Raw genomic sequence first — 16,268 nt, forward strand, 5'->3', positions numbered from 1 at the left:
TCGTTTGATTTTGTGTTGGGAAAGACATGAAAAGCCAAATTCACACACCTAAATCCTCATATAATCCTGCAGTGCATTTTAGACAAATCATAGCACAACTGCAAGGCCTTATTATTATGATACAATAATGGATTTAACACACCACAAAAAAAGCACTAAAAGGGGATTATAGGACTCAGACTCACATTTAAAAGGAGTGCATTAATCTCCATTCTTTAGAGAAATATATATATAATATAGAAAAAATAAAATGGAAACATATTATACATGCTCAGCTCAGCACATTTAACTCCTTCATTAGAAACTTTAACTTCTTTCATGAGTGTCTCATTCTGTGGGGCTGCAGCACCATCTACAGGTGAACTCAGGCAACTTCCTGTTTTGAAGACGGATCCAACATGGCTGCTCCCTTGCAGACGTCTTTAGCAGTCGTCCTGCTTCTGTGAAGAAGCTGCAAACCACAAACAGGTAAACTAACACAAACACAGAGAAAGTCATATTTTTGTATGTTAAGTGGTGCATACTGCAAGGGCATGTGCATTAAGTTGCAGATCTTTAGTTAGGTGTTATTTTGTTATTTCAAGCTCCAGTGTGTTTATACACACTGACTATTAGTAGAAATATTTGTTTTGAGTATCTTTTCTTTAGTGTTCAATCACCTTAAAGTATTGCATGTTGTGATCCTCACCCTGAGATGCCACGAAAACCCCCTGAATCATACACACTGCTCCTTTAGGTGTCTAATCTCTATCTCTCTGTGTGCAGCCACCATGGATGTGAAAGAAATAGTCCACTGTGCTCTGCAGATCGAGAGATCCAGTTCAGACAGAAGCTATGGGAACATCTTGACCCTCCTTGGTGACCTTGATAAGTCGAACGTCTCGGCAGAGCAGCTGGAAACGACAGACATTGTTAAAGTGCTTTACAGGCTCCTGAAGAGCTGCTCTGATGACAGTGTAAAGAAGGCAGTGAAGTGTTTGTTGTCAAAGTGGAAGAGACAGTACAGCAAAGATAGACAAGGTGTGAAATGCACCGAGGAGCTCTGTCGAAGGGTTTCCCTACCAGGGGACGCCGGCGATGGAGGAGTTTCTGAGCAGGAAGAGAGTAAGGTTGAGAGCGTCAAGGCAGCTCCTGAACAAACATCCTTAGTGGCAAAAGATGGCCCTCAGACTCTTTGTTCGACTGCAGAGAGCACCTCTGCATCTTGTAGTTTTTCATCAATAAGATCCAAATGTGTTCAGCTCCTTCTTGCTGCCCTCTGCTCCGAACTTCCTGATCACCACCAGGCTGCAGAGCTGGCTACAGACATCGAGCGCTGCATCCACGAGCTCCACAAATCCACCACGGTCAAATACAAAGCCTGTGTGCGGAGTAAGGTGGCCAACTTGAGGAATCCAAAAAATGGGCATCTTCGCCAGGGCCTCCTGAGCGGCTCGCTGTCACCTGAGACATTCGCCCGGATGTCTGCTGAAGAGATGGCGAGCACAGAGCTCCGGCAGCTGAGGGAGGAGTACTCGTCCCGCGGCGTGAGCGAAAGGCAGCTTCCACAAGGTGTAGAAGGGACACAGACGCAGAAGATAATATGTAAAAGATGCGGGGGGACTGACTGTAGAGTGACGCAGGTGTCCAGGGGGGCTCTTTTTTTGCCTGCATGGGTGAGGCAGAGCGGCCCTGACGATGACTCAATGACCTTTGTGACCTGCAGCGGGTGTGGGCAGCAGTGGTACCACAGCGCCTGGGTTTGCCTCTGAACACAAGTATCAGATTAATTAACAAATGTCAATAAATAAATGAGTTGATCACAGTAAATGAATCAGCAACAATGTAGATAATAGATTATATATTTTTTAAATAAAATTAAAATGAAATATATGGATATTTATTTTTAAAAAAGCCTCCTGGACATTAAAAAATACTGCAAAAATTCACTTTTGAGGAGCTGAAAGAATGAATGAATTCTGAGCATTTTGACTGTTTTTTAAAAAAATTGTATTTAAATTTTTTATCATCTCAGCTCCACTGTTTTTGTCATCATGTGAAACTGCCATCATGTTTGTGGTTTTCCTGTTTTCAGTCAAAAGATTTCATGATTCTGTAAAGACTGTGACACTTTTTAAGAGTTGAAAACATTGTAGTCAAAGCTTTGTGGTTCTTTTCTTATATCTTAAAAAGGTGCAAGATTTGAACCCAAAAGTGCTCATATGTGTTTTTAATACTGAATGCAAAACCAACAAAATAAGACATTTTTTATGCAGCCTGCTAAATGCTTCAAGTATTTTCTCCAACACAGAAACAGGAGGGAAGGTCAGAGGAATGCAGAGTGGAAACAAAGGACAGAGCATTCTTGCAGGATGGAGCACATACTTGTGGTTTAAAAAAAACATTTTGAGGATGCAAGCTTTTTATTTTGTGTGTGCTTTTGGCAGTAAGTCCATGACTAAAAGCCCAACGTGTGCGACCTTTCTGCTGAAAAGCAGTCACTGCCTGTTGCAGCTGCAGACTCAAACCACAACTTTTAGAGAAGTAGCTCTCATCATCATCATCTTCCCGCTGATTCATTTCCTGTCTCCTGTAGTTGATCTGCAGATGCTCATTTAACTGCTTTTCCTGGCTCCTATTTCTTACATTTTCTGGTCAGAGGATGATGTAAAGACTCTACAATCCTGACCTTTTAACCTCATTAATGTATCATTTTCTTGATGTTGAGGAAGTTGTCTGTTGCACATATTGTAAGTCACACTTAAATTCCTTTAAAAGAAAAAGAAAACATGCCCCGAGCTTCCTACAATATCCCATTCATTTGCAGCTTCAGTGGATGAGACATGTGACCTCAGAAAACGGTGAGCATGTGAGTCAGTAATCTGCCTTCCCGAGCAGCCTCAGGGGTGGATATCCCGTGGTCTTTCACTCAGCCGACGTGGCACCGTGACTCGTTGACACGTCATTGTGACGTCACGCCAGGCATTTACTGTACATTTCCTGGCTCAACAGAACTTTCCTGTGCTTTGCAGCAGGCTCAGTTGGTTATAAAAGGACAAATCAGGGATGTCCAAAGATAAAATCCCCTTCTCATGGTTCTCATTAGATATGGAGCTTCAATATCTTGTCTGGCAGATACAGTCAGAGTGTGGCTGTTTAGTATCTTGGCACTCTGACTTTTCTCTGTGTTGTGTCTCCTCTCAGATGCTCCCTATCTTTAGAGTGTTGGGTGACGGTTTCCAACCTTTCAATCACAGCAGACTTTGAAATCTCTGCTTTGTTGCCATTTATATTTTTCACACAGACAAAACCCACTGCAGACAGAGATAATACATTTCAGGCTCCTTTGGTGAATCTTGACCAAGTGCAAGAAGCTTGCAAAACTGCATAAATGCTGATCATCTTTGCTCATTTTTCCATGCAGCAGGGGCACCAGGGAGAAATGAAGAACAAGAAAAGAACTTAAAGAGCTGCAAAGGAACAGCAAAGAGACAAAAAATTAGTGCAAAAAGGGGAAAACAACTACAATCAGACACAAAACAACACAAAAAGACAAAAAATTTGAGCAATGGGGCACAAAATGACCTCAAAGTGACACAAAATGTCCTTTAAGAGACACAAAACAAAAAAAAAAAAGAAGACAGCATTACCCAGAAAAAAACACCCACAAAATGTATACAGTAATAATAATAATAATGATAGTAATAATAATAATAATAATAATAATGATAATAATAATAACAGGTGGATTACACTGATTAAATGCAGCCTTTATGCACTGTGAAGAGGGAAAACCTAGATGTTCCCAAAGATTATGATGAATGACAGGTTGTTTCTTCATGCAAAAGAAATATGGGGTTTAAAATTCAATCAAGCTGCTTTATTTTAGGGTTTTAATAAAGGCAAGACATTTTTGACCTTTAGGATTAATGGTGTATAAAAAATTGCCTACTGTCTGTTTGAGTGTCTGAAGTGGTGGAGGTATACTGTGTTTCAGAGAAAAAAAAGAGATAAATGTGAAAAATCCACTTAATTGTGTGTCACAATCATTTGTTTTTCTTTCTTATAACTTTATCTTTTGGCCCTTCATATTTAATTTAGGGGCCCTTTGGAGGGAGCTTGTTAAGAACCACTCCTGACCTTTATTATTTCCATGTTTAAAAATTGATTTGTGTCAGAAAACTAATCTTAAATCTACAAAAGCTCAGAAAAAAAGATGTAAAGCACAGTCAGTGGATGCAGTGCGGGACATCCAGCCTGCGCATGATGAGGAGGCGTGACCGCCGGGTCATGTGAGCGTCATCAGCGGCTGCGGGGACAGACACCGGCGGGGACACCGGAGTGACATGTCACCGGCTAACAGCTGCACTCTACAGGGATGGAAGAGGGGGTGTTGACCGCAGCAGCCGGACTGTGACCACCACACCGACAGGTACAGTCAATTAGACGACAAAACGTTTAATATTAGTCGCAAAAATGCCCACTTTCTGTCGTTTTAATGTTAGCGCGCCCATTAACGAACAGCTACGGTTTACAGTGAAGCTTCCATTATCGGACAAAGCTTCTTTTGCTTTACTTCTTTTACATTTTGGTGTTATTTGCATATTGACAGCGACTAAACAGTGAGCGATATTCAATATTCAGCCAAGTTATTGATAGTGTATGCTAGTTTCGGAGTGTTAAACACCTGTTTCTACACTCCGAAACTAGCACAAATTTAAGCTAGCTAACTGAAACCGGCAGTAGTAACTTGAGTAACGGTTAACTATTCGTGTTTTCTTCGTCGTTGTGTCTTTTACCATCATGTCATGCTCTTTAATTCATTTTAACATATTAATAAAAGTGATAAAATACACTAAAGTGTTGGTAAAGAAGAATAATTGGCATAAACATTAACTTCGTCGGGGTAAAACTGTGTCCGAAAATGGAACTTGATGGTTGTTAACTAGTAACAGCGAATAAATAGATAAATAAAATAAGAATATAATACTGTCGTGCAAACAAAACTGTATTTATTATTGTTGTAATTATGAGAAGTGTGAAAACGTTATGTTCCTATCACTGGAACCATAAAAGGCTATCTTCTTCCATAATACCTTGATAGCTGTTGTGCAATATTATTACATTTCTTTTTTTATTGCAAATATGTTATTGTCTTGCACTCAGCTCCTCTGGCATGTCTCTGAATGAGAAAACGATTACCCTGCTGATTTAGTATTCTGACTTTTAAACATTGATATAAATGTCACATTTTGCAGGCTCAAATTGTATCATGTGGTTGCTTGGTTGTTGGAAATATTCATGACTTTTTTGGAAATAACCCAAAGATCAGCCTTCTGTTTAAATAGTAGCACATGAGGAACATGACTCCAGTGTTTCCATTCATTCCTGCCTCTGCTGCTTTTTAATAAAATGTTAATGTTTCCCCAGAAGAATTGACAGGAGCAGCCCTGCAGTCTGTGTTTAAAGGTCTCAGGACAAAGACATCATTTACCCAATTTTGTCCCTGGGCTCAACATGCTTATGGCTGCCAGTTCATGTGACAGTGCCGCTGAAGGAGTTTAACTCGTTGCTTCATTCATGTATTTAAAGTCTGTAAAGTAGCCTAACTTTTCTTAAGGAACAAGGGATTTGGCCAATTTTGTCCTAATTGGCTGCAGACTGCATGCACACTCCTGCTGCATGTAGTGACAGTAGCAGTAGATGTTTTTGTAATGTAGTCTTTTATTGCAGATAATTAGAAAAATAGTGCCAACGATTTTGCTTGCCTGTTAATAGTTTTAGTAATAGGTTTACCATAACTACAATGTTTATTTTATTTTTATACCCCATACTTTTTTAAAAAATAAGTCTCCACCAAATGGGTGAGCTGGCCATTAATGGCAATTCTAAAACAGAAAAAAAACAAAATTACAAATCATTTACTGTTAAAAGCTGGTAAAACCTGGTTTTAGACAGTAAAAAAAAAATCATACTTGTGATTTTTTTTCACCATATATAAAATGGATAACATTAAATGCATTTAACAACAACTATTGTAGCAAGTAGTCAATTTTAGTTTCATTAGCTGAGCTTCACCTTTACCATAGAAGAAGGTCAAATCAACCGTTTTGTAGAGCATGTTTTAAAAAGAATTATTTGACCCTTATAAGATTTTAATATTTTATATTAAGTTACAGAAATCTGTTCATTTTGACCTCTTTAACATGTGGAATAAATATGCCTAACTTTTAAAAATCCCACCACACAGAGCCCTCATGTCTAGTGTGATCTTTATTGTTCCTAACTTCCTGTAGGAGGTGAACTGAAAAGGCAGATTAAAGACACAGCGACATCTAGTGGATTATTTTAGAATAGCATACCTCAACCAAATGGTAGAGATGGCTCAATGACGTTGAGTTGAATTCAACACATTTTTAATCAAGATATTGTGACTCAAAATGTGCTCTACCAAACAGTTGAGCTGGCAGTTAAAGGGTTAAGTTATTTGTTATCCAGAAACATGTACTCAAACACAGTAAGTGAGTGAGTGACAGTAACAGTGATGGATCTGTCCTAACTGTGATGGATGAGGTTGTTGACGTAACACAGCTCCTCCTCGCTCTGGGTGAAATTTCCCACTTTCATCTCACAGATTTCCTCTGGTATGTGGGTGGAATGATTACCATTTAGCTTAAACTGGTATGTTAAGCATGCGAGTGTGTGGTACGTGCTTAAATTTCTGCTTATATCCTCATTAGTGTCTTGCAGCTGAGCGTGAGAGTGGGAGAACTTCCTCGTCCACTTGTGTTGAGTCAAATTCTCTCTCTGTTTCAGATTGGTGACAAAATGATCTGTGCGCTGGTTTAACGGTGAGTTTTAAACTCTTTGTTTTTTCCTGTTGTTGATTCACTTGTGGACGACTTACTGGTCCTGTGATCAGTGTCCATGTGATGTCCAGCACGGATCATTTCAAGCACAACATATTAATACACACAGTGTGGGACGTTTATTAGTGGCATAGTGTAATGAGTGGGCTGTGGCTGTTTTAACAGGATTAGTTAGTCGACTGACTTCAGTTCTCCTCACAGTCTGAGCGTGAAGGGAAACATAAACAGTTAGTTTTACTTCCTTAAAGGCAGTTGTGATTAAGTGAAAGCTGATTAGGAAGCAGTTTGTTCTTATCTCAACCACAACTTTATCTGTGAGGCTGAAGGTAAACATCAATAAAGTCTTTCCTGAAGGAATATTCCTGCACACTGAGTTATTATAATGCCATACTGTCATGCTGGAAGGCAGTTTAATATTGTCTGATAAAGATAAACATAATTTTGAAACTGTGTGAACGCATATTTCTACTTTTAATGGTATTAGTGTACAGCTTTACCGTTGAATCTCCTTTAGAATTCTTTATTGAAGCTATTTTGGATTATATTTTATCATTTCAAGTAATAAATGTACGAATTAGCGCCTTCGGAAAACAGAGTTTACAGAGTGCATTTACAAACAAAGCAAAGCAGAAATGGAAATCAAAGACTGCGATACCACAAAAGAAAGCCAAACAGTCCTCTTGAACACAAGCAAGAGGAAACTGGGGTACAGTTAGGTTATGGAACTAAGGCTGCAAAAGGTCACAAAATATATTATAATTATATTTATTGTTCCTCACATTCATGCTGCACTGTGCCTCAGTTTTAGGCACAAAACGTATCTGCAGAAGTCTGCAGGACCTGCTGGAGATATGGACACAGCTTCAGTGTGACTGTTGTTTTGCTTTTTTCTTTCTCAGTTAAGGTTTTGTGCTCCTCAGGTGGAAGCACTCTCTCTTAACACTTTCTGTAAACCTCCTGTGCAGTCGCTTGGTGCATATTAGTGAGACCAAACCTGGCCCAGCCCGCTGCAGCCATGATGTCCAAGTCCGCCCTCCTGAAGGTGATCCTCCTCGGTGATGGTGGTGTCGGCAAATCATCGCTCATGAACCGCTACGTCACCAACAAGTTTGACTCGCACCTCTTCCACACCATCGGCGTGGAGTTCCTCAACAAAGAGCTGGAGGTTGACGGCCACCACGTCACTCTGCAGATCTGGGACACAGCGGGTCAGGAGCGTTTCCGCAGCCTCCGCACACCTTTCTACCGCGGCTCTGACTGCTGCCTGCTCACCTTCAGCGTGGACGACGGGCAGAGCTTCAGCAACCTGGTCAACTGGAAGAAGGAGTTCACTTATTACGCAGACGTTAAGGATCCGGACAACTTCCCTTTCGTGGTGCTGGGCAACAAACTCGATGTGCCGGAGCGGCAGGTGTCAGGGGAGGACGTACGGCAGTGGTGCCGCGAGAACGGCGGCCACCCCTACTTTGAGACAAGCGCCAAGGATGCTACAAATGTTGCATCAGCTTTTGAAGAGGCGGTACGTCGCATTCTGGCGTTGGACGACAGAGCTGATCATCTGATTAACACCAACACAGTGGACCTGCAGAAGAAGAGTCAGCCTGACCCCACCTGCTGCTGAGCTGGAGGCGGCTCACAGCTCATGTGATGCGTCTGCAGCTGCCGCAGACGGTACGAGTGTGGTTTCTGCAGAAAGAGGAACTGGTGTTTAGCTACTGTATGTGGTCCCCTCAGATAAACTGTGACCACATCTGCATTTGTGAGCAAAGTCATATTTTTTTCAAACAAAATTGACAATATTTTGTGGCAATAATCAGCATTTACAGTTCACAAGGGACACCAAATTGTCCACCCAATGTCTCCCAACACTGTCTCAACTCTGATCTAGACTAGACCTTTTCAGGAATACGATTATCAATTTATACAAAGCATTGAAAGACAGTTAACCCTTTGAAACTTGAACAAATTGATTTGATTTCTTTCAAAAACATGAGAAGAAGGCAATGACCAGCTTCACAAAAAAATCCCCAAAAATTTGAAAGAAATGTGTCAAAGAGTTGCAAGAAAATTGCCTGAAAAAAAGAAAACAATAAAAAAAAACTAAAGGAGACAAGAAACGACTTCAAGAAAGTGTGAAAAAATACACTTAATTTTTTTCCCTGAAACATAATTTTACATATTTATGATTAGAAGAATGACAAATGTAGTTTTCTGAAAATATTTCCCATACTTGCCCTACTTTTTTAAGATAACATCTAATAATCTCCCCACAACTAATTTTTTTTTCAATTTTCTGTACATTTCTTGTGAAGTTGCTCATTGCCTTTCCTCCATGTTTTCAGATCTCTCCAGTTTTCTCAGGTTCTGGTTCCATAGGTTTGAATGCCTGTAAAAGGGGCTTGAATGCAACACAACAAAACTGAGGCAGGTTTATAAAGGGTTAATAGACAGATATATCTGACAATCCTCAGTTGTATTTGAGGTGGACATGCTAGAAATCTAAAAGTTTTGGTAGTTATTGTGACTAAAGTTCGTCTTTGATAACATTTCTCTAAACACAAGTTCTCTAAACACAAACAAAGGTTCAAAACAGTTTGATGTCACTGATAGAGCTGTGGTTACCCACAGAAAGAGACGGTCTGAGATTATTTTCTGCCTCGAGAAGCAGATGCAACCATGTTTACAGCCGAAGCATTGTGATTCAGTACTGACTGTTCTCAAACGACTGTAATGCAGGACTGCAACCTGATAGCACTCCCAAAAATGATCTTCAGCTCTCTTAATAACCAAACTTCTACAGAACAACAATATTGACGTTGTCAATGTTTTAAGTTCTGTTAAAGGTTTTTTACATCTTTTTTTGCATAAAACGTGCAATTTTTACAGTTATCATACGTGTAGAAACACAAAAAGCTATTTTTTCAATCTACTCTTGATATTCACCATATATAAAAAGTACTTAAAAATGTATGTGGTTAATCACATTCAGGTAGAAAACACTGTCTCTCTGAGAAGTTGATAAATAGGACTACTCTGGTGCAGATTTGATAGAGTTAATCATATGATCAACAAGATTTGCTTGTTTTTTAAATCTTATGTTTTGTTTTTTCAGGGGTGGGGGTTTAGACAAAAGATTATTTTCTTTTTGGATAATAGTGCCAAACCAGAAATATTAGATATGTTTTTGTGAAAAATCCAGGCTTTTGATAATGCCAGTGATGTCATGAATGGATTGTTTCTCTAAAGAAAAATTGAAGCTGCTCGTAGATTAGATTAGTTATTATCAACTTCCTGTATTCAAGTATTTATTGATCACTACGCTTACTCTCACCATAAAAAGTGAGGACTCCCTAAAAACGTTGTATTTCTCCTCAGCGCGGTGCCTTGCGTCTGCCGTCACACAGTGTGTTGTGTATCTGATAGATTTTTTAAACATCTTTTTTTGATAAATTAGCAAAACCATAACTGAAAAAGTGCTTTACTATTAAAGTGTTCATAGATTAAACCTTCAGGAGACCTCACACCTAACTGTAACTTCAAAAAGATGATTTGTGGTTATTGATTTATGAGGATACGCTGAGACTTTTGCACCTTGTGCAGCTGCACGGCTGCAAAAACACCTAGATTTCCCTGCAGATTTCCAAAAGACTTCTTCCTGACTTCTTAAATGGACCGTAATATTGTTATACAAGAAAATAAATAAATAGTGCCAATATATATTGATTTAGATGGGTCTAAATTATGTCCATCAAATAGAATCTACTCAGTTGGGGATCTCTGTATTCTAATATTAATGTAGTATTTAGCATCATGCTCAGCCCAAACAGGCTTTACAAGGCAGTTTCCCTGAGACCAAATACATAAAACACAGGAAAACATTAACAGTATATTCTGTAGGCCTTCATATTTGTGTATTATTTGGTGTCATTTTCTTAATTTTCTTGGCTTTAGAAATAGAACCAGCCAATTCTTTGGATCTCAGTCCAACTTGTCATTATCATAAAACTGAAATAATTCAGGACTTTGCTCTGCTTACAGAGGTGCACTATCAGCTTAAGTAAGAACGTGCACTCACGGGCTGAGACAGTTAGAAAGTTCACTGAAGCGTGCCCTGCTGCGTCCTGTAAGACTGTGCCCCTCTGAGTGAAATACCGTGTGTCAGGGAGTGCAAAGTGCACAAAGGCCTAAAAATGTAGGACACTGCTGAACCTGAAACTGTTGTAAGATTCAAATGACTCTACACCTGTATAATCTCTACATTAGCAGTGCCTTCTTTAAGGCAAATGACTCCTTTTTTTTTAACACTGGAAATAAAGCTGCAGCCAACAATTGAGAAAAATCTGTCTTTTGAGTGCTTTTCATGTTTTTTTTCTCCATTCGCAGAGCAGTACCGTGTATGTCCACAAGACAGCGCCCACGCATAAGAAGTTTGTGGCTCCACAGTAACACTGGTGAGCTGCCATCTCCATTTCACTTGTAAATGACACAGTGGTGGTGGTGACCTTAAATAGTGACACAGTGTTTTCACAGGCTTTTCTGGGAATAGTGTGGGCTCACTTTAATGTATTTTGATTGAAAATGATGTTTTTTTTTTCTTTTAAAATTGATAGGGAAATGTCAATAACATGGCTGTGCAGCCAATGTCTCACTCAGTTCACACAAAATTCACCTGTTGCAAGAATTCTTGATTACAGCACAGAAATGTAACTTTAGACACAGAATATTTCTGGCATTTTACATTTACTACTGTTACAATAAAAACATTTTCCAGCTGCTTTATCTTGCAGCAAAATGAGCAGAATGGAAGGTGAAATGCATTGCTTGATGCATTTGGCAGAAAATAAATCTGCAGATATATCAGTTACTCAGCCCAGGTTACCTTGAATTTGTGAGACAAACTTGAATTAATTTGGTGAATGAAGAATGCAAAAACACAGAAAATATTGTCACTGAACGTCAAAGGCTGTTGCATTGCAGCAACAACAGTAAAACTATACCAAAAAAATAATTTACAAGCTTTCACACAACTCCTGCAGTTTAATCCAAGTCTCATTTATCCAGTCATATGCTCAGTACTTAACAGACAGCCGTTTTCAATAGAGAGCAAAAAGGAAAGTAAAATTAATGTAAACTCTCTGATATCTCCATTTCTCTTTTAGTGGGCTGTCTGTTTAAGAAGTGTTGAGCATACAACTGGATAAATGAGGCTTCGATTATACTGCGTGATTCGTATGAGATCTTGTAAAGAGATATTTTAATACAGTTTTGTTGCTATCAAACACGGACTTCCATTCATCTACAGTTTCCTCCGATTTTGAATTCTTCGGTCACTGTGGAGGCGTACAAGACAAAGTTTTCTTCACAAATTTAAAGGAACATGGGGTGAGTAATTGATTTTCAAAATAATAATTTGGGCGTATTTGTTAAGGTATTCCATCAAAAGTTTGTCACTTTTCCTGTTGCATGTGAGGAATTTCTGTCCTGTACTTTTACAATAGAAAATTGAATATTTTTGGATTGTTGGTTGAGCAAAAGAAAAACAATAATAAGAAGTCACTCTGGGCACTGGTAAAGTTTGAATTGCTATGCTTAGAATAGCTCATTCAGGGAAATAATTTCCATCTCTACAGCAATGCCTTAAATATTTAACCAAACAAGGAAAATTCAAGTAACTTCAGACCCAAACACAAGAACGAGACATTAGACAACGGTGTCACGATAATAAAAAATATCGGTTTTACTAGAGAAGGTTACAAAAATCATCACTATATAGGAGTCATAGAACTATTTCCAACTTAAAAAATAAAACCATAATGAAACACCTACAGGGACTACAATGCCATCAAAGTACAATGGAGTTTTCTTTAGAAAAGAGTGGGTGGAGAGGGACGGGGGAGTGTGGAGGAGGGGGGCAAACACCGCCTACCATAGTTGTCAGTACAATTGACTACACATCACCTGAAAAACTGCAAAGACACAGTCATGTCTCCTTCATGCAAATAACGAGGAAACAACAACACCCTGACACGCATCGTCTTATAGGAAATTGAAGTTTGCCTTTACATCAACCTGGTGGCAAAGCACGTATATTTATCAAACATAACACACATGGCAATATAGTCCTTTTTTATACAGAATAGACAGCTGCACACATGGACGATACTGACATGCTTCATCTCATCAAAGTTCAAATATTTCTCTTTTTTTATTTTTTTTTTTAGGGTAAACTAACCAGTGATGATCGATATAGAATATAGTTCATGATTATTAAACAATATCTGATTATAAAATTAATGTATGAAAATTCCTGACTTGTTTTATTCAGAGTGTAAACATCCAAAACAGTCTCTGTGGCTCGTGTGAGAGGCATGACGTTCAAAATTTTTTTTAAAAAAAAGAAGAAAAAGTGACTTTTTTTGTCAACTCACATGTTGAGGAGTCACTATTTGGTGAAAAAAAAAAAAAAAAGAAGCACAAACAAGTTCCATAAAATCATTGTTACTGAATCACAAGAAGAACTCAGCTGCCTAAAACTGATAAAACATTACAAATCAACTTCCATATTTTTTTTCTCATTTTAAAATGTATACGTCACAAGCACCTCAATCCATCATATCATACTGCACTGTATCCCTCTCACGACATATCATTTAAGATGTTACATTACAATTATTATATCAAATGCAGAACTAGTATTTGAGTGCTAAACACATATCTCAAAGGGTACATTTACATATATCTGTGGAAAAAAATAATAGAAGAGCATGGCAAAACACTGACTGTGTTCTCCACGTTTTGGGAGAGGTGTAAATCGAGATCTTTTAGGGTGATTTAGCTATTTACAGGTGAACTTCATTCACAAAAGGAGGAATTTTAGAAAATGACAAAACCGGTTTTTACTGTATAATTCACACAGGACAGCGTACCAATCCGATAAGGGCTAGTTTCGATGGTGAAGCTTTGGAAAAGAACACAACTGGCTAAAATCAGATTTGGTTTGATACCTGAGGTGTGTGTCTTTTGTTTGTGTTAAAAGACCCAGACAGATTTATCTTTGATTTCTGCTGCCGCTGGTGATGAGTGTAGCAAAAATTAATCTAAATACGCTTATTTGCTTTCTTGCCGAGAGTTACATGAGAACAGTGACACCACTCTCATCTTTGTATGGTAAATATCAACCACATGCAACATGTGAAAACCACAACTTGTTATTTTAATGCTTTTTTTTTGGATGCCTTTCACAAGCAGCCTATGTAACCCTTTGAACACAACTGTTTTGATTTTATTTTGAAAACATGGGCAAAAAAGACACCGGGCAACTTGGTAAGAAGCGTCCTGCAAACTGCAAGAAATTAGTAGTTTTTTTTTTTGTTTGTTTTTTTTTTTAAATGAAAAAATGTCCAGAAAACTTAATTTCTAATTGTCAGTCAAAGTGTTTTACAGAATTATCAAAATTTTAAGCACTTCCTTCCAGGTCATTTCCCTTACTTTGTCATATGTATATATGTATATATATATATATATATATATATATATATATATATATATATATATGTATTGTACTAATTTTTCGCTAATTTTGGGTTGCTCATTGCCTTTCGTCCTATGTTTTCAAAGGAATCAAGCCAATTTGCCAAGGTTTCAGAAGGTTAAATGGTGTGTTATCTGTCATCAGCAGCAGCAACAACAACATAATTGTCAGCTGACAAAACACACAGCAGTGTCGGCCACCAGGGCAAAAGCCGTGGTGGCTTTCCTAGTTGGGAAATGATTGCCTGCACTGACAGTAACATTCACAATATGATTGTATTCCCACCTAAATGACATAATCACTTCTCTGTTTTATCAATCTCCCTTGACTTGTTTGTGTTTGTTGGGGCCACATGGTCATTGTGACATAAATGCCACTCTCTGCACTGAAATTTAGCGGTGGGTCCTGCAGATCAGCTGCCTATGATAACTGTTAAATGGTGTGTAAACTCCACTACTCGACGCATTGTAGGCATAGGCTGGCGGGGTAATGGTGCACTCTGTTGCCTCTAAACAGGCAGTCTTTATTCTAGCAGGCTGCTAGATGTAGCTTCGTATCATACAGACATGAGATTGGTCTCAAACTTCTCATCTAACTTTGACGAGGAAGCTAAAAAGCCTATTTTCTATAACTATACCATTACTAAAGATTTGCTACACCTGTGGTCTTAAATAAACGGTTAATACCTTGGCAGATAAATAAACTCTGATCATGTAAATGCACAATAATCCTTGAGATACCACATGATTGGAGTTTTTAAGGTGTTTCTATGAGAGAGAGGGGGCTGGGGTGCTTTGTGTTTTTTTAGGGATTCTCCCTTATTTTTTTAGTTTTGTAGTAGTGCAACAACGAGCATTAGCAATAAAAAGTCTAAAATGGAGAAGAAAGTAAAGGAGGAAAAACCTAATGAGCGCAAAAACATAAAGAAGAAGAAATTTGTAATAGGACCTGGCATACTTTTTCAGAGAGTATTAAAAAAACAACAACATTCGTACACATTCGCACAATATATTCATATTCATATATATATGCATATAAAACACCAAAAAACGGAGGAAGTTGGTCGCTGCCTGGCTTCCCTGTGGCTGAAGCAGACAGTGAACAATGTTTTTTTTAGGCTGTTAGGAGCTGTGTGTCGAGAGGCTGTGCTGGCTCAGGGCGCGAGGCCATCACAGCCGGGCCACGTTCACGAGCCGCCGCCCAAAAGCACGGGGGAGGAGACGCTTCTGAACTGATGTACCGTACCTGAGCTCCACCCTGGTGGGCGAGCTCTCCCGTTCTGAAGCATCTGCCTCCGTCTGGGCCTGCCGCTTCCTCCTGATCCTCTATTCTCTTCTCTTCTCGCCCACAACTCTTAATAAACATCACGGAAGGGAAGAGGATGGAGAATCAGGAGGTTGGGGGACTATCAAACATGACCGAGGTGGTTTGTTTTAACGGAGGGAGGGGTGGGCGCTGGGTGTTGCAGGGTGGGGGGTTTGAGGTGTGGAGAGGAGATGGGTGGAGGCGGGAGAGGATCGCTTGTCCTTATGAGTAGGAGGAGGAGTTCTGGCCCTCCTTGGAGCGCGCCTCGGCCTCCAGATCTTGGTCGTCCTTGGTCTTGATGTCTTGGTACTCGTGCGTGGAGACGGCGCTCTTCAGGTAGGCCCAGTTGGCCGCCAAAATCATCAGGTAGTGGATCTGAAGAGAAACAGAGATTCCTAATTTAAGTACTTTAAATTATCTGCAGTAGAGGTATGGTAGTATTTTATATGACCTTAAAGAAGGTTTTGAGTTTGTGGTGCGCTCAGATGAAATGAAGTATACCCAAAAACAGTATGCATGCTTAAAAATGCTTGATTTCTTAACTGTTCTCCCACAATTCAATGCACAAGGGAAGTGATAGATTT

At 39.1% G+C, this 16,268-nt stretch overlaps 3 protein-coding genes across 11 annotated transcripts in view; 2 read left to right on the forward strand and 1 right to left on the reverse strand.

Moving 5' to 3' along the window:
- Nucleotides 1–214: 214 nt before the first annotated feature.
- On the forward strand, nt 215–4,012 carry tceanc (transcription elongation factor A N-terminal and central domain containing). The gene is made up of 2 exons (XM_042513348.2): nt 215–468; nt 766–4,012. Exon 2 carries the CDS (start codon nt 771–773, stop codon nt 1,749–1,751), a length of 981 nt encoding a protein of 326 aa, XP_042369282.1. The 5' UTR covers nt 215–468; nt 766–770; the 3' UTR covers nt 1,752–4,012.
- A 253-nt stretch (nt 4,013–4,265) lies between these two features.
- Nucleotides 4,266–16,268, forward strand: part of LOC121962788 (ras-related protein Rab-9A-like) — a 69,002-nt gene continuing 56,999 nt past the window's right edge. For 4 of the 8 annotated variants that reach the window (XR_015775960.1, XR_015775961.1, XR_015775958.1 and 1 more), the window contains exons 1-4: nt 4,266–4,411; nt 6,796–6,830; nt 7,814–8,519; nt 11,232–11,299. Coding sequence is in view for 1 of the 8 variants with exons in the window: in XM_088074886.1 (XP_087931012.1) it covers nt 7,864–8,469 (606 nt within the window). In the remaining 7 variants the exon portion in view is untranslated. Of the gene's footprint in view, nt 4,412–6,795; nt 6,831–7,747; nt 11,188–11,231; nt 11,300–12,150; nt 12,231–16,268 lie in introns of those variants that run through there. The other 4 variants (XR_015775959.1, XR_015775963.1, XR_015775964.1 and 1 more) reach the window with 4 other exon arrangements.
- The window catches only part of LOC121962786 (neuronal membrane glycoprotein M6-b-like), a 54,303-nt gene continuing 50,596 nt past the window's right edge, over nt 12,562–16,268 (reverse strand). For both annotated transcript variants that reach the window (XM_088074881.1, XM_042513081.2), the window contains exon 7: nt 12,562–16,059. In XM_088074881.1, coding sequence (XP_087931007.1) covers nt 15,907–16,059 — 153 coding nt within the window. In that variant the 3' untranslated portion in view covers nt 12,562–15,906. The remainder of the gene's footprint in view (nt 16,060–16,268) is intronic.

The sequence above is a fragment of the Plectropomus leopardus genome, chromosome 24 (genome assembly GCF_026936395.1).
Source record: "Plectropomus leopardus strain MGB_pleo_1.0 chromosome 24, ASM2693639v1, whole genome shotgun sequence".
In the NCBI taxonomy this organism is placed as follows: domain Eukaryota; kingdom Metazoa; phylum Chordata; class Actinopteri; order Perciformes; family Serranidae; genus Plectropomus; species Plectropomus leopardus.